At 38.6% G+C, this 27,831-nt stretch overlaps 2 protein-coding genes across 4 annotated transcripts in view; one reads left to right on the top strand and one right to left on the bottom strand.

Moving 5' to 3' along the window:
• GALC (galactosylceramidase) overlaps nt 1-7,152 on the bottom strand; it is a 48,522-nt gene extending 41,370 nt beyond the window's left edge. Inside the window, exons 1-3 of one of the 3 annotated variants that reach the window (XM_069465193.1) lie at nt 6,940-7,152; nt 1,626-1,694; nt 1,327-1,390 (exon numbers count right to left, since the gene is read on the bottom strand). In XM_069465193.1, coding sequence (XP_069321294.1) covers nt 1,327-1,390; nt 1,626-1,694; nt 6,940-7,134 — 328 coding nt within the window. In that variant the 5' untranslated portion in view covers nt 7,135-7,152. Of the gene's footprint in view, nt 1-1,326; nt 1,391-1,625; nt 1,695-5,369; nt 5,409-6,939 lie in introns of those variants that run through there. The other 2 variants (XM_069465195.1, XM_069465194.1) reach the window with 2 other exon arrangements.
• A 17,757-nt stretch (nt 7,153-24,909) lies between these two features.
• Nucleotides 24,910-25,923, top strand: GPR65 (G protein-coupled receptor 65). The gene has a single exon (XM_069465196.1). It carries the CDS (start codon nt 24,910-24,912, stop codon nt 25,921-25,923), a length of 1,014 nt encoding a protein of 337 aa, XP_069321297.1.
• Nucleotides 25,924-27,831: the final 1,908 nt, after the last annotated feature.

Consider the following 27,831-nt stretch of genomic DNA (forward strand, 5'->3'; position numbering starts at 1 on the left):
GTGGTATTCTAGTTCCAATCCTGAAGTTGGGCAAATAAGAATAATCTTATACAACTTGAGGATGGATGATCAAAGTGTATTATTTCATCCTTTTTCATTATCTTAAGCATTATAAAGATCTTACATAATAAAACCACAAATTTCTATTATAAACAGAATTAAGAGAAATACCCCACACCTTAAGCATATAATATGTCTTGATATAGCATGAGTTTTGAGAAAAAAGAAACGAGGACACATCCCCACTGTAACAATAACAAAATTCCATACTAACATCTATAGTTAGTTGAGATATCATCATAGCTTCAAGGTAGGTAACTGACATCAAAGTCCTCATGAGTTCCCACAGGTCACAAACATCTGCCCTTGCTAAGTAAGGCCTTCCAAGAAGAGGGGCCCTTGCCCATTTGTTCTTAAAGGCAAACATCAGAATTCACAAGAATTGCCTACTTATGTATCTCTACCTCTAATTTAGCTTCAGCAACCAGTCATTATCAGTTCTGCCTAAAGGGTTTTGGTAATAAAACACATGTCCAGTAGCTTAGAGAAAGTGTCTGTTATGGGGATTTTCTTTTGTTTTTGGTTTGCACTTTTTCTTTCAACATAAACACTAATTCCACAAGACAGATATATCTGTTTAACAAAAAATTACTTCCAAATCACTAGCAGGAATAGAAGTATACAGAAAATATTCTAGAGTTCATTATAATCAAATTTGACCTGTAAATATTAGGCCATATATAATCATTGAGAGAACTAAAATATTTTTTCTTCTTCCTGGAAACCAGAGGCCTATAAATTAATCGATAACATCCACTACACAAAGCCAATCAAAATAGCAACAATAAAAATTAAAGATTTAGCGATTAAAACTTCTTTTGTCTTTAAAAGAAAAAAAAAGCTACATACCTGAAATACTGATTACTTATATTTTACCACATATTTTAAAGTTAATAACACCTTAAATGTTCTATACAAAATTATAAAATCTTTCTTTTTTAACTTCTCAATAAAATTCCAAACTGTCCCTATGATATGTCCAGTATACAAAGTTTTTAGAAATCTGTGGATTTGTTTACTACTGATTATTTCAACTGTATAAGCAATTTAAAGTCTGAATACTATTTTTGATGGAAAATCCATATTTCTATATAACTTTTTAAATAACTACAATTTGAAAAGGAACAATAAGAAACAAACTAATGAGCAAAAATCAATCTTAAAAAGTGTTGGTATTATTTATACATACTCTGAAATCATAGTCCATATGGTTAGGTATAGATTAAAATGTTGGGGGCGAAAATCCTGTATCCCAAATTCTCCTACCTGTGGTCTGCCCATCACCACCTATTTCAACTTTTAGAATATGCAATGAGGCACCGAAGTATGGCTGTGGAAAGAAGTAACAGTATTAACACAGGGCTTCATCTGATGAAGCTTCAAGACAACTCCTAATTACCGCCTTTGGTTTTATAGATTCAAAGACAAAAGCAAAACTTCAAATAGCAACTTATTCCAAAAGCAACTTGCCATTTTTTTCAAAAGCTGGAATTGTGAAGCTGATAAATTTACTGTACAAGCTCTAAAATAACACAGGTACCATTAAACAATTATTTTTTCATTACCTTAAAAAGATAATCCAATATTTGAGAACGATAGGGCTCTGGGTAATTTACTAGAAGTCGGGAGGTTGCCTAAAAGAGAAGTAATAAAAGAAATCCAATTGTGAATACTTATCTATAGTGTTCATGCACACCAACTGGAATGCCCAGTCCTCCTGCAAGATCAAGCTGTGGAAAGTCCCTTCCCAGGTTGTTTGCCTGCCCTTGCTTTGCCAATCACTGGACAAGTAAGGCTGTTGTTTGCCCAACAGCTCTCCCGCTGGGATGAGGCTTGGCTGTGAGGTAAGCTTGCTAAGGCTACTGCTGAACCTCATGTTTACAAACTTATCTAGAAACTTAGGTTTTCTATATTAAGACAATTTGGCAACAACAATATCTTGGGGCTAGGATGAGAGGGATGAATCAGGTAATTTTCTCCTCAACATCTTTCATAAAAATACTATAAGCAGCAATGCTGAAAGGAAGCAGTACACTCCTCATTCTCATAAATTCTTTTACTATTAAGAATGGCCAACAATAATCTCCAGACCAGGCTGTACTAAGAAAACCTCACACTAGACTGGCATCAGAATGTATGGAAGGATGCAGGGGGACAGTACAGGGACCAATATTTGATCAGACCTAGACCATGGCCAATAACTGCTTGAAGAAAGAAATCACAAAACCAATAATGGACCCATAATCTATCCCTTGGGAGGCAATATAAGCAAGAGAATAAAAGAAGCAGGTTTTCAGCATGAAACAGTGTCATGTTCCTAGGCTTGGAAGCCATACAGCCCTAGGTTCAAACTGCTACACCTTGCCAGGTGCATGTATAACAGAGGCAAGATACTTGACTTTGATACGGCTCAACTTTCTATTTTATACTCTCATATATGCTACCACTGACATTCTGGTGGTACCCAGATCTATTCTTTCATATCCAGAACATCCCTATAGTCCCTGCCAGTGAGGTACAGACCCATGGAGCTGCTCTGCAGCCACTCATCCCACGTATCTTGACAAACCCCCAACCAAACAACACTTTTGCCCATATCTGCTCCTTCTCTTGCATTTGTTATCTTAGTAATGAATGACATCTGCCTAAACTGTAACCTTAGGGTCACCCTTTCACCAAACTTCCCATCCATCCTCAGTCACCAAATGTCATCAATATCTCTCAAATCCATGCCCTACTCTTCTTTTTTTTTTTTTTTTTCTTTTTGAGACAGAGTCTTGCTTTGTTGCCTGGGCTAGAGTGAGTGCCATGGCGTCAGCCTAGCTCACAGCAACCTCAAATTCCTGGGCTTAAGCGATCCTACTGCCTCAGCCTCCCGAGTAGCTGGGACTACAGGCATTGGCCACCATGCCCGGCTAATTTTTTTTTTATATATATATATTTTAGTTGGTCAGATAATTTCTTTCTATTTTTAGTAGAGACGAGGTCTTGCGCTCAGGCTGGTCTCGAACTCCTGACCTGTAATCCTAGCACTCTGGGAGGCCGAGTGCTCCGCCGCCTCGGCCTCCCAGAGTGCTAGGATTACAGGCGTGAGCCACCGCGCCCAGCCTCCATGCCCTACTCTTCAACCCCACTGACCTACCTAGGTCCTCCTCACTTATTAGAAAAGTGAAATGGTCTTAGGGGCTCCTCTCTACCTCTCTGTGTTTTATCCTCTACACTACTTACCATATTAATCATTCCAAAACACAAATGTTATCAAAAAACTACTGTGATTAAACCTGCTAAATCCTCAGTATTTTTATCCCCAGGATAAAGTTTAAATGACTTAGTTTTGCACCCAAATCCCTTAATTATTTGGATCCTAACTCTGACACTTTACCCCTATCATTGTCATGCCTTCTATCTAGACATATCAAACCACTTTTTCTCTTCCTTTTGCCTGGAATGCACCCCACATCCTCACTTGGACAACTCCATTTCATCGGTCAGCTTTCAGCTCAAACTCCACCTCTTCAAAGAAGGATGCCTTCTGCTCCTCTCCACTGATTTGATGTAAGTGCCTCTCCTTTGGGCTCCCTTGGCACCAGGTCCGTATCTCTGCCCTAACATTTCTAACCCTGCACCCTAATCACTGCTATACTTTTTTGACTCTCCTCTAAGTTCCTTGAGAACATGGACTGTGTCTTATTCAAGTTTATATCCCCATTCTTTGTTATTCAATAAACACTTAATATTTTTTATTATTTTCCTTTTTTGTTGTACTGGTACAGGAAACAACATATGAGGCTCATATATAAGCTATGCGATGATAGGCAAATTATTGTAAAGTGAGTTAACCTATTCACTCAGGTGTTGTAAGACTAAAATAAGATGTACCTAAAGGACTTAGTACAGTACCTGGCACATAGTAAGCTCTCAATAAATGGCAGGCATTGTATATATAAATCTGTCTTAAAAGATATTGCTCTCAAAGAGCTTAAAGCCCAGCAGAGGTTCAAATATTAAAATGGCACTAAGTGAATGAACACTGTATATGCACACTAACATATCCTTGACTCTACATAAAGCATGCTTCTTACCTTGCATTACACTGTTAGAACTGTATTTTTTGCTCTTTGGGGGTTATTTTGCCCTCTATGCACTCCCACATTTAATTCAGAAAGTACCAGCTTTAGGTAAACACACCACGCTATTATGCTATTACAAACCTATAGTCACACCTAATGCAAAAGCATAAGTCAAAGGCAATATAACCAAATGCTGAAATGTACCATCAAGTAACAACAAATTATGGGATTACTAACCACATTGCCTGAATAAATCCTGGAGCTGCTTACAAACCCAGGAAGATGCTTTGGGAAAAACATCTCTTCAAAGGCCTTGAAATAACTTCCTCTTCTCTAATCCCTGAAACTGGTTATTAACCAAAATCAGTCATGTGCCAGACATCATCCTAAATACTCTACATCTGTCCTCCCAGTGCTCCTACTAGGCAGGGATCACTGCATCCCCAAAAAAGAAATTCAGGCAGAGAGAAGTTAAATAACTTGCCAAGGCCATACAGTGAGTGGCAGGGCCCAGAACAGACCCTTGGGATTCTCTTGAATCCATATTCTTAACTCCTGACTAAACCATACTGCCTTCCCTACCTGATATGAAGATTAAATTAGAACATTCTAAACACTTACTGCCACAAACTGTGCTAGGTACCAGAGGAGCTTAAAGTGGTGTGCAAATGTGGTGCAATCATTTCCATTATTCAGTGAGTTCCTACCATGAGTAATGCACTATACATAGGGACACTAATAATTTTTGGATATTCTATCAGATTAGATAGGAGTTTCCTACCCTGAGTTATGAAATGATTCCTATCATTTTAATAATTTTAAATTGAGCTTAATAAACACAACGGAACCAAAGAATTCCATTTTTCAGTAAGTTTATACACTAGATTTAATATCACAAGGCATCAGAAGGAGAGATGGGGCCCCATTTAATGAAATATTGGCTATTTCAGGTTTAAACCAAAATAATGTAAAAGAATAGTAGCAGTAAAGAACAAATGCATTAGCTTATTAGCCCACAGGTTCCCCCCGAAATACTTTTCCTCCATATCATATGATCAGACTACAGGCCAGGTCACCCATGCAGCAGGCAAGCAGTCAAGCTTTTTCTGAGTTGAATCTAAGTACCAAGCTCCATCTGACTCAATCTTAAAAAGACAAGAGCTCCACCTTAACATTTTCAAATAAAATTAGTTCTAGATGGGATTTGGGGTACAAAACAAAAAACAAAAACCCACTCACCCAAAATCTGCCAGCAAAAAGCCCATGGGCCCAAAGGTAACAGAAGGAAGTAAAACAGAGACAATGGTTACAATGAACATAAGACTAAGGCAAGTAAACATTGTCAGAAACCAAGAACAATCATGCTACTGAAGAACACTCCTGAGCCTGGAAGCCATTTTTAGGCATGACTAGGGAGCTAAGGGCAGTGACCAGCCATGCCCATTCACAATTTTGCACAATTTTACTCATGTTTCAAGTAAATCCTGTGGAATGCCCACATAAAAAGAACACATCCCAACTGTCACAGCCCAGAGAAGCCTAAGAATACATCCCAAATTAAATGTAATGTGGGACCCTGGTTGGAATCTCAGAATAGAAAAAAGGCATTGGGTAAATACTAGGGAAACGTAAATGAAGTATAAACTTTAGTTAATAACAGTGTATCAACATTGGTTGTGGCACATGTACCATCCGAATGTGGGATCCTGGGAATCACAGAAACTGGCAGCATGGTATATGAGAACTCTCTATTGCCTTCGTAACTTTTCTGTAAATCTAAAACTATTCAAAAATTAAAATTACAAAAAAAAAAAAAAAAAAAAAAAAAAAAAAACTCATCTCCCGCTCCTGAGATCCCTGAATCAGGAAAAAAGATCTCTCAATACCTAGTATGAGAATTAATTGGTGTATTTGTTAAAAAGAGGATTTTCAGTCCCCACTCCAGAACTACAAAGTCAGCATAGGCGAGGGAAGACACAGAATCTGCCTTCTAAAAAGCACACTGGTGATCCTTACGCAATCCTAACCGTGAAGAGCCAACATTTCCCGTCTCTTGGTACAAAGAAATAGCCGCCAATAAGGCAGAGGCACTGGCCCTTCTGGGGAGTAATTCACCTTCTCATTTCTTAGCCCTCCAGGAGGCAACACAGCCCCCCCAACGGTAAACAATCCTACACTATCAGTGATTAATAGTGGAGCCTCCCATTTTAAAAAATACATAAAATAATAAAGTCCCAGATAGTTTCAGGCCTTTTATCTTCCTAAAGAGACCCTGAGGCACCCGTTGTGCCTACACACAAAACCCTGTATGGCACTAACTCTCGAAGAACCGGATCTACCGCCACCTGCGCTAGTAACCCCAAGGCTTCCAACTTTGCCACCTACCAACTCCCCAAAATGGAAGTGACCATCCCATCGGGGCATCCTCTTTCACACACAGACATTCCTGGGTTCCCTAACCTTTTCTGGAGCGACTCTAGCAAGGCGCTGTCTCTGTGACCAACAGAGCCCAGGCCCCATCACCAAGAATGAGGGTTTGACCTTCGGCCTCATCACTACCTAAGCCTTTCACTTACTCGCTGGACTTCCTGATCCTCACTTGTTCAAACCTAACTAACTGCCTATCTAGGTTCATGTTAAACGAGGAAGCGCCTGTCTCAGCGCCCGCGGAGAGCTGGAACTGGGGCCGCAGCGGGAACGCGTCCAAACACCTGGCAACGCCGCAGGGGCTTCTGGGGCGGGACCGGATGAGGTCGGCCCCCGGCGCCCCTAGCCCGCCGGTGCCGCCAGTCTGGCGCCCGCCGCTTACCCCGCCTCCGCTGACCGCACCGATGCCGTCGAACTCCCGGCCCAGCCCGTCGGAGTCGTCGAGCACGTATGTGCGGCTGGGCGCCAGGAGCGTGCACAGCAGCAGGGGCACCGCGACGCGGCCCGCCGAACCCGCGGCGGGCGTCATGACTTTCACTCGGCGTTGCCGGGAAGCCTCTACTAGGCGCTCAGCCATTGTGTGGGTCACATGACTCCTGCGCCCAGGGAGGCGGGTCCGGCCGCCGCCATGATGGAGACGGGCGTGTGGCTGCCGACGCCGGCGCCGCCATTTTTAGTGAGGGCCATGGGACACCCCCCCCCCACCCCCCACTCCAACCCCTGACGCAGCCACCGTAGAAATCGGAGCGAGACTTTTCTCGTTTCTCCCATGTCCGTGATCACCCTTAGGCTTTCACGTGTACCCACTCTGTGGCGTCTTCTCCGGCCGTCCTCACCTGCTGGAAGCACTTTCACGCAGGGAAGTTGGATGTCGAAGGCCTGCCAAGGGAAGAGGGCAGGGACTTTACCATGAACCTTCCCCAGCATCTTAGGGCGCATCTACCTCCCGCGAGGACCCGGCTTGGAGCCCCTGACCGAGTCCCAGTTCCGCTGTTACCTTGTTCAAATCACTTAGCTTTCGGAGCAAGAATTTTCTCTCGTGTAATATGATGCGGGGAGAGCAGTAGTGTAGGAGATGTATGATTAAATGAGACAAAAGTAAGCACTCAATTTAATCCTCTCACCCACCCAGGCCCCTAAAGGGATGGATGAAGGTGGAATCCTGCCTCCCACACAGCCTCATAAACTATCCTCCACTGTTAGTTGAAATGATTCCAGGCAGATAACCCCAAATTGGTAGGAAAGTTGTGAACTGCCCTGGAATTTCTGCCACATTCAGCACTGGCCTGAGATTTCTGATTTCCCTGTAATTCAGAGCAAATTAAAGAAGCTGCAGAGAAAGATCTTCTGATCCCAAAATTTCCCTAGCAAAAGTGTGGGATTAGTTATCAGTGCCCACACAAGCCTCTGAGACACCAAAATGGCAGGAAGACCCAGAAGCTTCAGGATGCAAGGATATTTGTCTACAGAATCCTATTTGGAATCTGATTATTCTGCCCCTTAACCACAAACCTAGGTCTAGGTTTCAAGACCACGATTATAGGTAGAGGTCAAATCTCTGTCTCAGTAATCCCGTAAACACCCACATAAGGCCCTCTGATACACTCTAGGTTCCTAATGGATGGTAGCTATGTTTTTTTTTCTCTTTTTCAATTATTCTAGGTCTATCTTAGTTTACCAAGAACAGTCCTTGCTTATGTCCCAACATAATTATCAATAGTGTTCCTTTCACCCTCATAAGTGTACTGTCTTGGATAAGTTACATAGTCACGTATGTATGGGCCACTTAGTTTCTTCAGTTTCTTCTCTTCCCAGTACAGCACATATCTGAACTCTCTGCCTTCCTACCACCACCATTCTATGATACAAGTCAGTAGCTCTCCAATTCTCTGGATTTACCTTTGCAGAACTTACTCTGTTCCATTTGTTCTAACACAGTATTTTAAGCATGAGCTAGAGCACCTGTGGATGCGAGCTATGGATGATCCATCCAGTGAATGTTAAGCTTGTCACCAACCCTAAAATAGCACATAAGGATCACATAATAACGTGACTAGATGGGAAGTACCAAGTACCAAGGTGATAACAGGAAAATACCATACACACAAAATTAGGAAGTTGGAACCACCACCCAACATACGTCATCCATCATTGCACCTTGTACTTGAAAGGCACACCACAAATATCTGTGTAATGTGTGAAATCTGCAGAAGAGGAAACATAGACTCTTAAACAGAAAAGGTAGTCTCATCCCTTGGAAATTCCAGTAGTTCCTGTTAGTTCAAACACCAAAGTAATTGCTTACCAGAGAAAACATTTGTTGTTTCTAATTTCTAATCTACACTCAGGAGACCATTAGGCAAGAAAAAGTCTATTAAAAAGACAATAAATACAAGCTGAGAAAGACATCCTCGCAGTGGTGGGCACAGCACTCAGATTTGCTCAAAATGTGAGAGAAACGGATATGGTAGTTATCAGACAAGTGATCATGTGCTAGAAGTCCCTTGAATCTGTGGTTTTGGGTCAGTGAGATAAACAAGATAAGAGAGAAAGAGGGTGCCAGTTCTCAAATTTCAAATGAGTTTCAAAAATAATGACAGTTTTTCTCTTAAATCACAAATGTTTCTGAGTATCACAACTACCCCTTGACCACAGCAAACCTCTCCTTTTTCTAAAATAAAAAATGTGATCAAAATCAAATGGTCTCTTGGGAAAGATGAGAGGTCTTACCTTTTAATGAAAGTTTGTTGATAAAGTCTGATAGCAGTCTGTTGTCTTACTTGAGGAAAAGCCTTTACTTTTAGAAATTGGAATTAGGCTGTCAAAAATTCAAGGGCAGAGGCCAAGTCTTTTTCCTCTTTGTACTTCCTAAGCACAGTGTCCAAACCATGGTAAGCACTCAATATATGTTAGTTGAATTGAACTGAAAAAAAAAAAATCACTAAATGATCACACAAAGGGATAAGAAGAAAGGATTATTTACAAAAGGAACTGGAAACATTCCTTAAAATAAGAGTCCCCTAAGACATAAAAGGGATGTAAAGCAGTTCTTCTTCATGATCCATCCTATAGCATCTGCTGTTTATCTGGTCTTTTAAATCTGGACATAAGTTTCTTGATTGCAACTGTTATTAAATAATTACATTGCCCTGTTTAGAGACATCTCTCTAAAATACATGAAGGGGTTCGGTTAACTCAAGACTTTATATAAACACAATGAAAATAATTATTTCAGAAGACAGACTCCACCTAATGGAATTAAGTGTATATTGCATACAAATATTTTATTTTTTTTAATTTTTATTTTTAGTTATTATGGCTATATAATACTTGTACATATTCATGGGGTACATAGGATATTTTGATACAAGCATACAATGTGTAATGACCAAATTAGGGTAATTGGAGTGTCCATCACCTCAAGAATTTATCATTTCTTTGTGTTAGGAACATTCCAATTCCACTCTTTTAGTTATTTTGAAATTATACAATAACTTATTGTTAACTATACTCACCCTATTGTGCTACCAAACACTGGCTCTTATTCCTCCTATCTAACTGTATTTTTGTGCCCATTAACCATCCCCTCCCCACAAACTACCTTCCCCAGCCTCTAGTAACCATCATTCTACTCTCTTGTCTCCAGGAGTTCAGTTCTTTTTTAGCTCCCACATGTTCGTAAGAACATGCAATATTTATCTTTCTGTGCCTGGCTTATCTCACTTAACATAAAGTCCTCCAGTTCCATCCATGTTGTTGCAAATAACAGGATTTCTTTCTTTCTAAGGCTGAATATCTTCCATTGTATATATGTACCACATTTTCTTTAGCCATTTATGATGGACACTTTAGGTTGATTTCATATCGTAGCTATTGTGAATAGTACTGCAATAAACATGGGAGTGCAGATAACTCTTTGATAAACAAATTTCCTTTCCTTTGGATATACCCAGCAGTGTGATTGCTGAATCATATGGCAGTTCTATTTTAGTTTTTTTGAGGAAACTTCACACTGTTCTCCATTATAACTGTAGTAATTTCCGTTCTCACCAACAGTGTACGAGGGTTCCCCTTTCTCCACATCTTCACAAGCACATGTTATATTGCCCATCTTTTGGATAAAATCCACTTTAACTGGGGTGAAATGATATCTCTTTGTAGTTTTAATTTGTATTTTTCTGATGATTGGTGATGTTGAGCATTTTTTCACTTACCTCTTGGTCATTTGTTTGTTTTCTTTTGAGAAATGTCTATTCAGAACTTTTGTCCATTTTTTAATCAGACTATTTGGTTTCAAACATTTTTCTTAAGTATAACTATAAATAAAAACTACTATAGTCAGGAGCAATGTAGTGTACTGGTTAGAATATTGGCCCTGGAGCCCCAGACTGGTTGGCTTCAAATCTTTTTTCTACCACTTACTAGCTATGTGATTTTGGCCATGTTACTTAACTTCTTTTGATTTAAGTTTGCACATTCATAAGATGCAGATGATGATGGCAATGTGTTGGTATGAAAACAGACAAGTTAAAATTCATGTAGCATTTAGAAGAGTGACTACCATATACTATGTGCTATATGGATGTGCTTGTTATATAAGTAGTAACATAAATGACATACAGATTAACTGTAAAAAGTAGTAAATTTTTGAGTTTTCTACTCTTCCTAAAACTAAGACAATTCTGGTAAAATGGATCATTCCATTTGTATTAGTCTCAATTTGTTTTCTCTTTGTTGGGTTTTTGTTGTTGTTTTTGTCTACAACCATCCAAACTCATGTCTAATGCGACTGATTCCTCATAGTAATTGTCTGGTGTCTGCCTCCTTCAGGAGTGAAGGAGCCAGATTCTTCCTCTTCCTGCTCCCAGCCCAACAGGCTTTGACAATGAATGACCAGGCTCCCTTGATCAGTTCCTTGAACCTGCGACTTTGACCTTGGAAGAGTAACTAAATGTACACACAGTTGAGAAATCCCACTGGAGCCATGCCAGAGTCGAGAAGCAGCCGCCGCATAGAGGCTCCATCCAAGGTGGCCTCAAGTGCCCACAGCAGTGGAATCAGCAGTGCCATCTTCACAGCTCAGGAAGGGTGACCTGGCTGTCTTTTTGGTGCTTTGACCCTACCTCATTTTACAAGCCTGGTTCTGAAGCCTCTACATCAATTCTGTGCCATATCCCGATTTCTTTCAAAGCCATTCATTTTCTGTTCAGGTTAGCCACAGACAGTTTCTGTTACCTGCAGCAAAGAACCCTGACTCACAAACCAAGTTACAATCCAGAGTTGATGTGATAATTGCAAAGAATTCTCAGCCTCTTTGTCTGCATTTCCCCAGTGTAAAAACTGCCTTCACCACCTGTAATTCTTTTGTTGGTAATTGTTACTACATAGATTTGCTCAAATAAAGGAACTCCAGGAAGTTTGACTGTCCTCCTACGCTTTACCTGTGATATATTTATTCTTCTTTGGATTGTCAATACTCATGTTTTTGCGCTCCTGCCAGGGGGAGAATTTTAGAATACACCTAGCCCCAGGTCCTAGGCATGAAAAAATTGACAGTGCAAGAGGTTTCCAGAAATATATTTTCTTCATTTCTGGAGGCTAGAAGTCCAAGATCAAGGTGTCAACGGTTTGGTTTCTCCTGCAGCCTGTCTTGTAGATGGCCACCTTCTTGCTGTGTCTTCACATGGTCTTTGCCGGTGCCCAGGCATCCCTCATGTCTCTTTGTGCATCCAAATTTCCTCTCCTTTTTAAAAAACTTAATCTATTTTAATTGAGAAATAAAAAATGTGTATATTTATTGGGTACAACATTATCCTTTGAGATATGCAGACATTGTGGAATGGCTAAATCAAGCAAATTAATGTGTACATTACCTCAGATACTTATTTTTTGTGGTGAAAACACTTTAAACACAACTCTATTAGCAATTTTCACGAATACAACACATTTCCATTAACTATAATCATCCAGATTTCCATCTTTTTTAAGGGTGAATAGTTTTTTATTGTGTATATATAACATATTCTCTTTATCCATTCATCCACTGATGCTCACTCAGGTTGATTCCATAACTTGGCTACTGTGAATATTGCTGCAATGAAAATGGGAATGAAGATATCTCTTTGAGATACTGATTCCATTTCCTTTGGATATATGCCCAGTAGTGGGATTGCTGGGTCATTTAATAGTCCTATTTTTAATTTTTTGAGAAACCTCCAATTTTCCATAATGGCTGTACTAATTTACATTCCCCACCAAGAGTGTGCAAGGGTTCCCATTTCTCCATATTCTTTCCAACACTTGATATCTTTCCCCTTTTGAGAATAGCCATTCTAACAGGTATGGGGTGATACCTCATTGTGGTTTTAATTTACATTTCTCTGATGAGTAGTGATGTTAAGCATTTTTTCACATACCTATTGGCCATTTGTATGTCTTCTTTTGAGAAATGTCTATTCAAATCCTTTGCCCATTTTAATCAGGTTATTTATTTTCTTGCTATTGTGTTGAGTTCCTTATATATTGTAGATATTAACCCCTGAGATGTGTGGTTTGCAAATATTTTCTTCCATCGTGTAGGTTGTCTCTTCACTCTGTTGACTATTTCCTTGGATATGTAGAAACTTTTTAGTTTAGTATAATTCCATTTGTCTGTTTTCACTTTTGTTGCCTGTGCCTTGGGGGTAATATCTAAAAAGTCATTGCCCAGACCAATGTCATGAAGTTTTCCCCTACATTTTTTTCTAGTAGTTTTACATTTTGAAGTCTTAAGTCTTATTCCATTTTGAGTTGATTTTTTTTTTTTTTTTTTTTTTTTTTGAGACAGAGTCTCACTTTGTTGCCCGGGCTAGAGTGAGTGCCGTGGCGTCAGCCTAGCTCACAGCAACCTCAAACTCCTGGGCTCAAGCGATCCTCCTGCCTCAGCCTCCCGAGTAGCTGGGACTACAGGCACACGCCACCATGCCCAGCTAATTTTTTTTTTTATATATATATATTTTAGTTGTCCATATAATTTCTTTCTATTTTTAGTAGAGACAGGGTCTCGCTCTTGCTCAGGCTGGTCTCGAACTCCTGACCTTGAGCGATCCACCCGCCTCGGCCTCCCAGAGTGCTAGGATTACAGGCGTGAGCCACCGCGCCCCGCCTGAGTTGATTTTTGTACATAGTGTGAGATAAGGGTCTAATTCCATTCTGCATGTGAATATCCAGTTTTCCAACACCATTTATTGAAGAGACTGCCTTTCTCCATTGTGTGTCCTTGGCACCCTTATTGAAAATCAATTTATCATAAATGTGTATATTTATTTTTTGACTTTTTATTCTGCTCCATTCATCTATGTTTCTGTTTTTATGCCAGTGCTGTGCTATTTTGATTACTATAGCTCTGTAGTAGACTTGACATTAGGTAGTGTGATGCCTCCAGCTTCATTCTTTTCGCTCAAGATTGCTTTGGCTATTCAGAGTCTATTTTGGTCCCATATGAATTTCCTGATTATTTTTTCTATTTCTATGAAAAATATTGGAATTTTGATAGAGATTGCATTGCATCTGTATATAGCTTTCAGTAGTATGGATTTTTTAACAGTATTACTTCTTCCAATCTGTGAACATGGGACATCTTTCCATTTATTTGTGTCTTCTTCAATCTCTTTCATCAATTTTTTATAGTTTCAGTATACAGGTCTCTCATCTCCTTGGTTAAATTTATTTCTACATATTTTAATTTTTGTAGCCGTTGTGAATGGGATTGTTTTCTTGATTTCTTTTTTGGATAGTTCATTGTTAGTGTATAGAAGCACTATTGATATGTGCATTGATTTTGTATCCTGTAACTTTACTAAATTAGTTTATTTGTTCTAACTTTTTTAGGTGAACTCTTTAGGGTTTTCTATATATAAAATTATGTCATTTGCAAACAGGGACAATTTAACTTCTTCCTTTTCAATTTGGATGTCTCTTGCCTAACTACTCTGGCCAGGACTTCCAGTGCTATGTTGAATAGTGGCAAGGGTGTGCATCCTTGTCTTGTTCCTAATCTTAAAGGAAAAGCTTTCAGTTTTTCACTGTTTTATATGATGTTAGCTGTGGGGTTGTCATATATGTGTTGAGGTACGTTCCTTGCATACCTAATTGTTGGGGGTTTTTGTTATGAAAACTCTCAATGTTGAATTTTGTCAAGCCCTTTTTATACATCTATTGAGGTGCTCAATGAATGGTTTTTGTCCTTCATTCTGTTAATGTGATGTATCACATTTATAGATTTGCATATGTTGAAACACCCTTGCATCCATGGGATAAATCCTACTTAATGATAGTGAATGATCTTGTTAATGTGTTGTTGAATTCTATTTACTAGTATTTTGCTGAGGATTTTCTCATCTGTGTTCATCAGGGACAGTTGTCTGTAATTTTTTTCTCTTGTAGTGTCCTTGTCTGGCTTTGGTATCCAGGTAACACTGGCCTTGCAAAATAAATTGGGAAGTATTCTCTCTTCTTCAGTTTTTTGGAAGAATTTGAGAAGAATTGGTATTGGTTCTTCTTTTTTTTTTTTTATTTCCGCTTATTATGGGGGTACAAAAGTTTAGGTTACATACGTTGCCCATGTACCGCCTATCCCCCCAAGTCAGAGCTCCAGGCGTGTCCATTCCCCAGACGGTGCGCAACACGCTCATCATGTAGGCATACACCCATCCCCTCCCCCCATCCCCCACCTCAGTCTGATATCCGATTGGTATCATTCCCAAATGTGCATTTAGGTGATGATCAGGGAAACCAATTTTCTGGTGAGTACATGTGATGCTTGTTTTTCCATTCTTAGGATAATTCACTTAATAGAATGGGTTCCAACTCTCTCCAGGAGAACCAAAGAGATGTCGTATCACTGTTATTTCTTATAGCTGAGTAATACTCCATGGTATACATATACCATAATTTACTAAATGTTTGGTGGAATTCAGCAGTGAAGCCATAGGTCCTGGGCTTTTCTTTGATGGGAGACTTTATTACCAATTCAATCTCCTTATTCATTATTGGTTTGTTCAGATTTTCTATTTTTTCATGATTCAGTCTTGATAGGTTGTATGTGTCTAGGAATTTATCTATTTCTTCTAGGTTATCAAATCTTCTCTTCTTATAGGGACACCAGTCAGAATAGATTAGGGCCCATCCTTAGGGCTCCATTTTGACTTAACCACCTATTTAAAGTCCCTGTCTCCAAATACATTCACATTCCGAGGTGTTGGAGGTTGGGGCCTCAACAAATAAGTTTTGGAGAGGGACACAATTCAGCCCATAACAGCATCTAAGATTTAGGGAGTTTGTGTGTTGCCCAAGCTGGAGGGCAACTTAACTGCTAGTACTCAGAGCTGCCCTCTATCAATGCTGATATCCCCTGTGACAGCCTCATTCCCTTCAGGTCTTAGATAGCCCATGTAATAATCACCTGAGTTGTCTCTCATCAATGGCTACAAAGTGCCGCATTGAGCCATTGCAGTGCAGTGGCAGGGGATGAAGCTTTCCATGCCTTCCATGTGCCCCTCATGGCCTTCTAGAAATCATTCCACTCTGCCTGTGCTACATGGACACAGGGGGACGTGGTGAGTGTCTTAGTTCATTTTGTGTTGCTATAAAAGAAGACCTGAGACTGGATAATTTATAAAGAAAAGAGGTCTATTAAGCTTATGGTTATGCAGGCTGAGAAGTTCAAGGGCTTCTGGCCAGGGCTTTTGTGCTACATCGCAACATGGCAGAGAAGGTGAAAAGGGAAGTGGACACATGTCAAGTGGGAGAAACTGAGGGTCACTCTGGCTTTACAACAACCCACTCTCTCAGGAACTAATCCATTCCTGGAAAAATTAATCCAGTCTCATAGAGTGAGAACTCACTCACTATGTCAAGAACAACACCACGCCATCTATGAGGGATCAAGCTTCAACAAGAGCTTTGGTGGGGACAAACATACCATATCCAAATCATAACAGTGAGGCTGTCTCTCAGGCCTCTCACATACATACATGCTCCTGAGTTTCACCACCTAATTTGAGTCCATCCTGGAAATGAGGCACAGGTCCATGCTCCTCCCCAGATCATATGACTCATGGGCATTTGTCCCCCACCTCTACCTCAGGGCTTGCTGGGAAGGGGGTATAGCAGTCAGCATGCAGGGCCCCTTTCTCCATCTGACCACATCTAAGCTCTGGTTACTTCCTGTCTCACAACACTAAGCCCCACCTCTACCAAACAGGAAAACCTTTGTTCGTGGGCCTGGGAGGCTTTACTTTATCTCCACAGGTATTCTCCCAAGCGTGTTGTCTACGTCTTAGTCTTTTTCATTCCCCTGAGTTGCCTGAAACTTTTGAAACCTAAAACCTAAATTTTCTTCTTTTTTTCTCCCTCCCTGCTTTCTGCCAGGAATCTCTCCTCTGAGGCAGTAATCTCTTCTCTTGAGGTGATAAATACAAAACGGGTAACTGAGTGTATAAGGATAGGCTAGGGTGAAAGAAATGTGGCTGGGAAAATATAGCAGTATTTCAAGATCTTACCCTGCCAAATTTAGTTGCTGCTTTAGCTGGTGAAATTACACCAGACAACGTGGCCTCACAAAGGATCCTGCCTCAGCAGAATAGGCTCTTGCGTTGTCAGCCCCATGAAGAAGTTGGAACCAGGCAGATTCACATTCTCTTCCCCTTTTCCCCATGGGTAGCCCAAGTGCCTTGCCACTGGCCCGTGTTAGTTGGCCAGAAATGCCAACCCCCTGAAGGCAGTGCTCTGAATAACTGGTAATTGGCTTTGTCTTACCTTTATGTTGTTAAAATGTCACAGTGACTCAATGCTCTGAAATTTCCAACCATTCATTAGATAGCCCTGTGATCAAAAATACGATATTGCCACATTTTTTGTACTAAAGAAAAAGCAAACTTTTTAAAAGCTGCTCAATTTCTTATTTTGTAGAGTTGGCAAGGTTTTAGCATAGATCATCCCCAGTTTTTTCTCCTGTTTAATTAGGAGAAGTGAATGTTTGATTGTGTTTCTTATGTTTTTTAACTACATCCCTTTTTTTTTTTTTTTTTTTTTTTTTTGGAGAGCATAATACATAGATATTTGATGTGGATATGAAAGTGCCCTTTCCCTAAAAGCAGAAGTATAGTCTATTTAGGTAAAAGAAGAGATCGTGAGAGTCATGAAATACCCACATATAGAAACCACAGATACGTGGATGTGCGAAACCAAGTGAAAATGAGAGTTTTGAACTAGAGTCACAAGTAAACTGAAATCATTACTTTTATTTTTGTAAAAGGTTAAGGCTATTATTAATTTTCCACTTCGTACTTAAATTTTTATTATTTCAGTAATAATATATTCTGAATTTTTGAGTTACTGTATGCTAAATTATAAACTCTCATTTATAAATGTAAAGTATTACTTTTTTTTTTCTCGGTGAAAGACCTACAAAGGAAGCATTGAAAACCTTTACATCCTTGAAATACCCTGATTAATTCCAAAATAAAAAGTCTTGGTAATATCACAAGATCGTCTTTTCCATCTCTGGGTAGAAAAAAAAATTCACCACCAACAACCTTTAATGTCCTTTTACAAACATAAACTCAGAATGCTCTGATTGCAGTCTTTAAAATTAAGTTTAATTATTCTATCCCAACTTAATTTTGTCCTCATAAAGGAATATTTTTCCCTTTATCTCTAGTAAAATTTTATGAGGCCATGGTTCAAAAGTGATGTCTCTGACTTTTTTATATCTCAAAAGTAAGAAAGTTCTAGGAGCTAATTTCGCTTAATTTTAAACCGCTTATAGATTTGGCACTAACTTTAATTTGCTAAAGTACTTTGTGAGTTTTTATAATAATAACCTAAGTCTTTCTCAAATAAGTTTTCAAGTTTTATAAAATTATTTATTTGCCTAAGCCAGTTAATTCAATGGGTTTTAGCAATCTCTGTTTTCTAGCTGAAGAGGAGAATGAAAGGGGAAAATGGTTCTATAATCAAATGCTATCTATCCAATCCCATTAGTCCCTCAAAAAAAAAAAGACTTTACCAAGTTGGCTACCTTAACATCCCCGCCAAGCCCCCATCCCCATCATTGCCATTAAGCAGCACAATATCCACCATCAAACACCCAACCCTCATTTTCCCTCTTCTGTTTTGCTCCCAGGAACTTGATCACCCTGAATCGATCTCCTATCTCACACGTCCAGAGAAGTCATCCCACCCTATCTGTACCTCTCTTGGAGTACCTATCCATTTTGCCATTGCATTATGGCCATTATTGTATATGCCTTTCTCCTCTGCTAGCTTATGCTCCTTTGGAGTTACAGTCAGTGCCTATACACCTCCATGCACAGTGCCCTAAAAATATAATGAATGATGGATGAATAAATAAATAAATGAAATATCTAATACACATTCTATTAAGTCAAGCACTTAATTGAGATGCAATGAGACAACTGAGTTATAAAAGGTACACTACAGTAAACAATAAATAAAAATATCTTTTAAAGTATTTAAGAGACTTCTTTTTTTCAAACTTGGATAAAGCGCGTCCGTCTCATTAAGATGCTGCTTCCTCATTGGTTTATGATGAAATACAAGTGCAATTTCCTGTCCCCTCAACAGTCTCGGTTTCTCTTCTTGATGAATGCAGATTTTTCAGGCTCCTCAGTGGACAAAACATCACTGCAAGAAACATGAGTAAGTATAAGATTAGAAAATAAAATAAGATTTTTAAGTAGATAATGTACTTAAATGTTCGATTGTCAGCTACATTTGCAACGTTTTGTCTGGTTTAAGCTGAATAAATGTGGTAATGCAAAGCAATATAAGAGAGAGAAATGAGGACACATGGTTTCCTATACTTTGAGCAATGGTAAAGGGTCAAAATTTAAATTTAGGACTAGTTAGGTAAAACTGTAGATATACAAAAGGGGAATGGTTGTACTTCCTTTTCAGGAAATAGTGTATTGGCAAACTGCTTTAAGTATTTAAAAGAAACCTACCAGCTCTTAGCTGTACAACTGTCTGGCACCATTTCCTCAACAGTACAATGGTCTAGCAATTCTTTTTATACCCATCAGAAATAATGTGAAGTTAGGAAGTAATATTTCCAGTATTAATAACTATTAATTAGTAATTGTTAGTCAATAAGTGACTATCACGGTGCCTGAAATATAGCAGAGTCTTAATAAGTAACTATTAAACTGATAAATGAAAGCAAGCATTTCCTATGACACTGTAAGAAAACATTTTACTTTTGGTCATTGTCGTCAATGACTTGTACTATTTTTAGAGCTAGATATAACTTAACATACAGTAGATATAATTTAATATACAGTATATAATTTAGATATAATTTAATATATAGTAAATCATCTTTTTTGGCACTTGGTAAAAACTAAATAAAAATTAAATACTCATCCAAATTTCTCAGCGCTGTTTCCATAAATAATTTTCTCAAAACTTGGTTATGATTTGATATGATTTCCCAAAATAATATCTGAAAAGATGTATGAATACTATAATAAGAATTCTATAAAGTATTGTGTTAAAATCTCAGCTCCACACAAATTAAATTAATGACTATGAGTTTTGCTGTGTTACTGTACTCCGAGTGCCTCTGGCTTCTCTGCTATACTCCAGCTAGATGGTCAAAGATGATCTGCCTTCAGGAAATGTAGGGGACAGCACAGGGGATGGCAGCAGGTTACCGATGTTGTCATTAAAACAATGTTATCAGTTAACCCACAAGGAATGCTTACCATGTGCTAGGTACTCACCGTCATGCGTCAGTCATCTCATTTAACCCTCACGACAACCCTTTGAAGTGGGTACTAACTTACGTGCGTGAAAACTGGAACGAAGAGAGGTGAAGAAACGCAGATGGCCCCAGATCCCCCCGAGTACCGTTGAGAGACTTTTGATCTGTCCCCAGAGCCCACGCCCATAACCACAAGCCTCTGCTGCCTCTGCTGAACTGCGGACCAGTATCTGCTTCATTAAACCATTCCGTCTTGCGGTGGTTTAAGTCAGGGCAGGAAATGCTTTGTAAAATTTCTGTAAACTAGAGGAATTCATTCTATTGAGAACTTTATAAACCTTTTTAGAATCACTTTTTCCATTTTATCTATCTCATCATTTTTTTTTAAGAGAAAAGATGTGTATTCATTGAGCCACATGGACAGAGAAGGAAGAGGTCCTCTCTGCCCACTACCCAATCTTCTCCATCCTAGTCCCAAAGGAGGGTATTTTCAGGGTTCAAGTGTTCTCCCCCAGACGCACGAGCCTAGCAGCAGGCGCCGTATTGTGCGTGCATGGGAGCCCCATCTTCCGGAGTTTATTTAATCCTTCTGTAGCTCAGACTTCATTCTAGTGTCGTTTTCTTTCTTCACTTAGATCCTTTAGAAGTTTCTTTAGTGAACATTTGGGGTGTAAATATTCTCAGTGGTAGTTTATCTGAAAATGTCCTCATTTTTGCTCTGGTCCTTGAAATTCGGTTCTGGTAGATATACAATTATAGGATGACATATATTTTCTTAGCATTTTGGAAATATTAATCCCCTATTAGTCCTTTGTCAGTCTAAATTCCATTCTTTGTAGATAGTCCATCTCTTCTGTCTACCTCTTTTTTTCTTAAGTCTTTGGTGTCCTGCAGTTTCATTGCATTGCATCTAAGGATAGATTTCCGTTTTTGTTTGTTTTTAATCCTATTTGGGATTTTCTAGGCTTCCTGAATCTCAAGATTCCATGTTCTTCATCAGCTCCAGAAAGCTCTCAGCCATTATCTTTGTGAATATTGCCTCTTCCCTATTCTCTTTTTTCTATCCTTATAGAATGCCAATTATATATATGCTGACCTTTTCACTTTATCCTCCATGTCTCGTTGGTATTTTTTCCATCTCTTTAACACTCTAATAATTTTGTGTTATTTCTTTAGCTCTACCTTGCCATATACTATTAATAATTCTCTCTTCAGGTGGATCAAATCAGTTGATTAGTCCCTGTGTTGATTTTTTAACTTAAATTATATTTTTTTATTTTTAGAAAGTCTATTTCAAGCTGTTAAAAAAAAATGCTTGACCATTTTTATAGTCTCCTGCTCCTTACTGATGTGTTTAAATTCCTTTTTATTTCTTTAAACATACTAAATGCATTTGTTTTATTTCTAGATCTATTAGCTTTATCTCTAAATCTTTTGCAGATCTAGTTCTCTTCTTTCTTGTTTCTGCTCAATCTCACACATAGTGGCTTATTTCTGTGTGTGCATGTGTGTGTGTGTGTGTGTGTGTGTGTGTGTTAATCAGATCCTATTTGTTAGAACTTATCTGTGGGATACTTTGAGGCCTGGGTTGAGGGAACCTTTCTCAAGGGAATATTTGTGTTTACCTCTTCCAGATGCCTAGAATTCATTTATTTTTTTAACATAGTAAGCCTTTACTTTTGGCCAATTTATTTCCATAACTATTTAAATCATTTATTTATTATTTTGTTTGTCTAAATTACTTTTCATATATGAGGATAGAAGTAAAATCCTACTGTTTCTTAAGAAGGCATATATGCTGCATCTTCGGGGAAGACAAATGTTCGTTTGTCAAGATGCTTTACATCCCGTGTCACACAGCCTTTTGATTCCACTTTTTCACTTTTTAATTATAATATGATACATATGCAAAAAATGCACATATCCCCAGCCTACAGCTGGATACATTTTTACAAACCGACCATGCTCGTGGAACCAACACCCACATCAAGAAACAGAAAACATTACCAAAACCTCGCAAGTTCCCCTCATGCCCTTTTCCAGCATTGCTTGGCCCTCCCCAGAGTAAATCCCCTCCCTGACTCCTAACAGCACAGATTAACTTCGCCTGGTTTTTATCAGATAGTGTACACTCTTTTGTGCCTGTCTTTTTCTATCATTCAGCACTATATTTCTGAACTTCAGCCATGTGGTTGCCTGTAGCAATAATCTGTTCACTTTCACTGATGTATAGATTTTAATGGTGTTACTATATCACAATTATCTATTTTACCAATAATGGGCTTTCTAGTTGGGAATATTACAAATGGTGCTACTGTGAACATTCTAATTCTGGTATATCCCTTCTTGTTCACATATGCATGTATTTATGTTGAGCATATTCCTAAAAGTGGAATTTCTGAATTACAAGGTATGCGTAAGTGCCAGTTTTCCAGCCAACAGTATGTAAAAGTCCAAGTGTTCTACATCCCCACCAACACTTGATATTTTGTCTTTTTTTTCATTATTAATATTTATTCTGATGAGTGTGTAATGGTATCTCATTGTAACTTTAGTTTGAATTTCCCTGATAACTAATGAAGCTGAGCACGTAGGTTGGCCTGTAGTTTGTGGGATCAAACTAATAATGTAGAGTCAGGCTCGACTTCCAAGTGAGGACCTGCCAGAGGCCCTGAATACTTATGGAAAGATTTTTTTATTATAGCTTCTCACAGAAACCAAGCTGGGGCATGGAACTTGCCATTTTTTCTCTGCTGTCTACAAATGCCTATGGAGTTTATTTTATTTTGATTTTTTTTTTCTATTCACCCTTTATATGGGGGCAGAGGTTCCTGGATCCTAGCATCTTTGGGATAGTCAAGGATCCCTTCCTGCCTGCCTGGGCCCAAGCTTGGCCCCTAATTTCTCTGATCCAGAGGCCCTAGTTGGTCCCTCCACAACTACCTGTGCCTCCAGCACACCCAGAGCGTTAGTGTCCACGCGCCACGCTCCTCCCTGAGGTCAGCTCCCACCCCCATCTCCCCATTACACATTTTGTCCTCTCGGGAAGCTTCCCTATTTATTTAAAAGGCTGTTTTTCACATTTTATTCATAATTTAAGGTGTGGTAAAAGTAGATTTCAGGAGTTTTAGTTCCTCATTTTGTTTTGTGATGGAGAAACAACATACAATCTGGATATGGCTTACTCTGCTAGCAGAATCCTCATGCTTTGTAACGCAGGTCTCTTTGTACCCCACACTTGCCAGCAGTTGGAAGGAAGTGGGTCTGATGCCCTGCGTAGTGTTCCCACAAAGCCCTCTGTGAACGGCCCCATCTGGTAAATCATCCGAACCAACAACAGACCTCACTAGCAAAGGAATACAGATGAAAGTCTTTCTCTACTCCAGGGTGGAGACAAGGATGGATCCTCTACTCTATGTGAATCTATGACATCGAAGCTTTAGAAAGAAGCTAACCTAGTAAATAATCAGGCATAAAGGTGGAAATGGATGATCCCAAGATTTTGCCAAGAATAGTGAACATTCTGTCCTCTCATTTATAAAACTGTAAGAAAGATAAAATGAATTAGCCCACAAAGGAAGCAAAAGGATTAACAAGACTAGGTTCTAATTATGTATTAACGTTCGATAAGCTAGAGTTTAAAATTCTACAACTTTATTATACTTCTTATGATATTTCCTTAAATAATAAGGTTAATTTGAAGGTGCTCCTTATACCTAGAATGTATAGGAAATTAAAACTTTGAAATCATATAACTGTATAGTTTCTCATGCACTCAAATGCATTTACTGATCCCAAACAAATAATTGAATTTCCTACCTTTAGCCACTAAAATGGCTTTTTATCTTTAGTTTTGTGTTCTTAGGTCATGTCCAGTGAGAAATATAATTCCCTCTAGCATCCCTCGGGTAATTCTTATTTGAAATAGGTAAAATATCTCAGCATGATTTTATCTACTGAAGTCAATTAGATAATTTTTCTGTTTTAAACACTTTCATTGTCATTTAATGCATTCGCAATATCTTCAGTAAATGAAATAAAAAGAGATTGTTTCAAAATCATGACTGTAATGAGGTTATATGTCTTTTAAACATCTAAACTATTCTAGTTTGTCTTTTGTTACAGAAACAAAGGCATTCTAAAAAGAGATTTCAATCTCTGTGAAAACAAAGCCTTATATATTCGTGTTTACATCAATCTCCTGTGAGACTCATGAGGAAAAACAAATTGCAGACAACATTCCACGGAAGCTGGCCGATAAAGCAGTTGATCCTTGAGGACTCTTGGTCAGCGTCCTGTGACAATGAGCGCGCGGACTTCTGTTCTTAGAATTCCACCGACCACTTTAGCTAACTGCCAGGAGCCTGGATCTGACTTACAATCATTGATATCTGTGTGAAACTGATCTACATCTACCCTTTAGAAGCATTGATGAATGAACTAGAACTTTAGAAAACAAATTAAAATTGAAAAAAAAAATTCTTGTGAAAAGAGAATTTGATGTTGAAAGAAACCACAATGAGGCAAGACTGACTTTTCTATTTACCTTCTAAGAACTAATGTAATTGCCACCTTAAAAAAGAAAAAATGAACAGCACATGTATTGAGGAACAACACGACCTCGATCACTACTTGTTTCCAATTATTTACATCTTTGTGATTATAGTCAGCGTTCCAGCCAACATTGGATCTCTGTGTGTGTCTTTTCTGCAAGCAAAGAAAGAAAGTGAGCTAGGGATTTACCTCTTCAGTTTATCACTATCAGATTTGTTATATGCATTAACGCTCCCTCTATGGGTCAATTATACATGGAATAAAGACAACTGGACTTTCTCTCCCGCCTTGTGCAAAGGGAGTACTTTCGTCATGTACATAAACTTTTACAGTAGCACAGCATTCCTCGCCTGCATCGCTGTTGACCGGTATTTAGCAGTTGTCTACCCTTTGAAGTTTTTTTTCCTGAGGACGAGAAAATTTGCATTCGTGGTCAGCCTATCCATCTGGGTATTAGAAACCATCTTCAATGCTGTCCTTCTGTGGGAAGAAGAAACAGTTATTGAATATTGCGATGCCAAAAAGTCTAATTTTACTTTGTGCTATGACAAATACCCTTTGGAGAAATGGCAAATCAATCTCAACTTGTTTAGGACGTGTACAGGCTATGCAATACCTTTGGTCACCATAATGATTTGCAACCAGAAAGTCTACCAAGCTGTGCAGCATAATAAAGCCACGGAAAACAGTGAAAAAAAGAGAATTATAAAACTACTTGTTAGCATCACATTGACTTTTATCTTATGCTTTACTCCCTTTCATGTGATGTTGCTGATTCGCTGCATATTAGAGGGTGACATGAATTTTGATAACCACAACAAATCCGGGAAGCAGACTTACACAATATATAGAATCACAGTCGCATTAACAAGTTTAAATTGTGTTGCTGATCCAATTCTATACTGTTTTGTAACTGAAACAGGAAGATATGATATGTGGAATATATTAAAATTCTGCACTGGGAAGCATAATACATCACAAAGACAAAGAAAACACCTATTTTCTACATCTACAAAAGATACTATGGAATTAGAGGTCCTAGAATAGAATCAAGGATATTTTGGGGGGAGGGGGATATATTTGGGGAGAAGGGGGCAGTTAAAGTACACAGTATTATATCATCTTGATGATATAATTATATTTTGAAAGGAATATCTAGAGCTAAGGGCTCACAGAGAGATATTTTTATCCTATCCAATAGAAGTATTTTTTTAAAGTGCAGTGTACAGCTCCCTCCCTGAGTTTTATTAAATGAGATATATTAAACAAAATTAAATATTTTCCTCATGACTCAGGGTCATCATTGTTAATGGCAATTTTTTTTGTATCTGTGCTGTAATCCCTCAGAGGTCAGTAAGATATATAGGACTGTGTGTCTTTAAATCAGCAGCCTTTGGTCTGGTTTTTACGATTTCTCTCATTCCTTTCTATTTCAGGCTGTCAGCCATTAGTTCTCCCAACTCTATGTAGCTATTTCCAACAACCCCAACTACTAAGTACTGCTCTAATCTTTTCATTCATTAACAAGTATTTATTGAACCCACTTCATATACTCAGTTTGTGTTGAGTACTGGGGCTACAAAAAGTCTCATGAAGCCTCGCGGAGTTTACATCAGTTCAGAAACTTACTCGCTGAGCTTAAAATATTTCTATAAAAAGTAAAAGTAAATAGGCTCTGAGTTTTGTTTTGACTTTTAAAAATTTAAAATAGCTGAGTACAGCACAGTTGAAATTATCATAAGTTTAATGTCTAGACAAATTGATAATTCTATTAAATCTTACATGCAGAGTCTTCTTTTTGGACTTAGAATATTTAGAGAGTCTTGCATATCAGGACTAGATATCTCTCTCTGTTCTTTTGAATCCTCATTGTGGAAATTACTCTGCCTAGTTTTAGGTAGTCACTAGGTAAAACTTTTCCTAGCCAAAATATCTTTAAAGATTTCTCTTTTCTTACTCTTCTCCTTCCCTTCTTTCTCTTGCCTGTCTGTTCTTTCTACTCCCTCCAAAATGATCAGATAGCAAATGACTTGATAACATTTGGTGCCCTCACACTATAAAACAAAATCCTGATAAGAAAGACCAATATCCTTTCAATAATGAATTTCTAGACACACACTGAAAAATCAGTGAATGCACAAACTGACTACATTTTCCATTAAGGTCTTCCATGGTGGTGTGTGTATGTCATAGAAAACCATCTTGCTGTGAGGTCATGTGCATTCTCTGTTCTTAGCAGTTTTCTGGCCATGACGTTTTTGGAGAATTAGCAGATTCTGTCTGGGCACTCTTACACACATATGCTTAAAGACTAAAGATACATTAACACTTAGAGTAATTAAAAATTGTTTGAGCTGTTTGATTAATTGCTGATAAATTATTGGCAGCTGGGAATTGAATATTTGTAAAAGTAAAAGATGCAAGAACAATTTTTCCCACATCTGGAAACTCAGATGCAGATGAAGTATCTTGTCCAAGATCACGGTGGGTAGAAAGCAGAGCCAGGCCTAGAACCCAAGAATCCTGACCTCCCTCCAGAGTGATTTTTTCCCTGTTTATGATTTTTTTTTAACTTCTACCATTTCTTTCTTTAGGCATGAAAAAGACATCTGCATGAAGAACTGTTCAATGTAGTCAGGTCAGGATTTTCAGGATAAAGAAAAAAGGAGAGTTATTTCATTCATTAACACCTCTGGACAGATACCTCTAGAAATCATATAGAACATAATTAAACTGATGTTATAGAGAACTGATTAGCACTTTTCCTTAGTTGGTTACACAAAGAGACAGGGCAAATCCAAATTTGTGGCACCCTTAATAAAAATGTTCTACTTAATGATTAACAGCAAAACATTGATTTGGATATTGTGAGATAAGTTCCCAAGTGAACCAGGCCACCCAAACCTCCTAGCAGCCTGTGTCTCCTACCGGAGCAGGACCAATCATGGAGAAGCC

Source organism: Eulemur rufifrons, chromosome 2 (assembly GCF_041146395.1).
Source record: "Eulemur rufifrons isolate Redbay chromosome 2, OSU_ERuf_1, whole genome shotgun sequence".
Taxonomy (NCBI): Eukaryota; Metazoa; Chordata; class Mammalia; order Primates; family Lemuridae; genus Eulemur; species Eulemur rufifrons.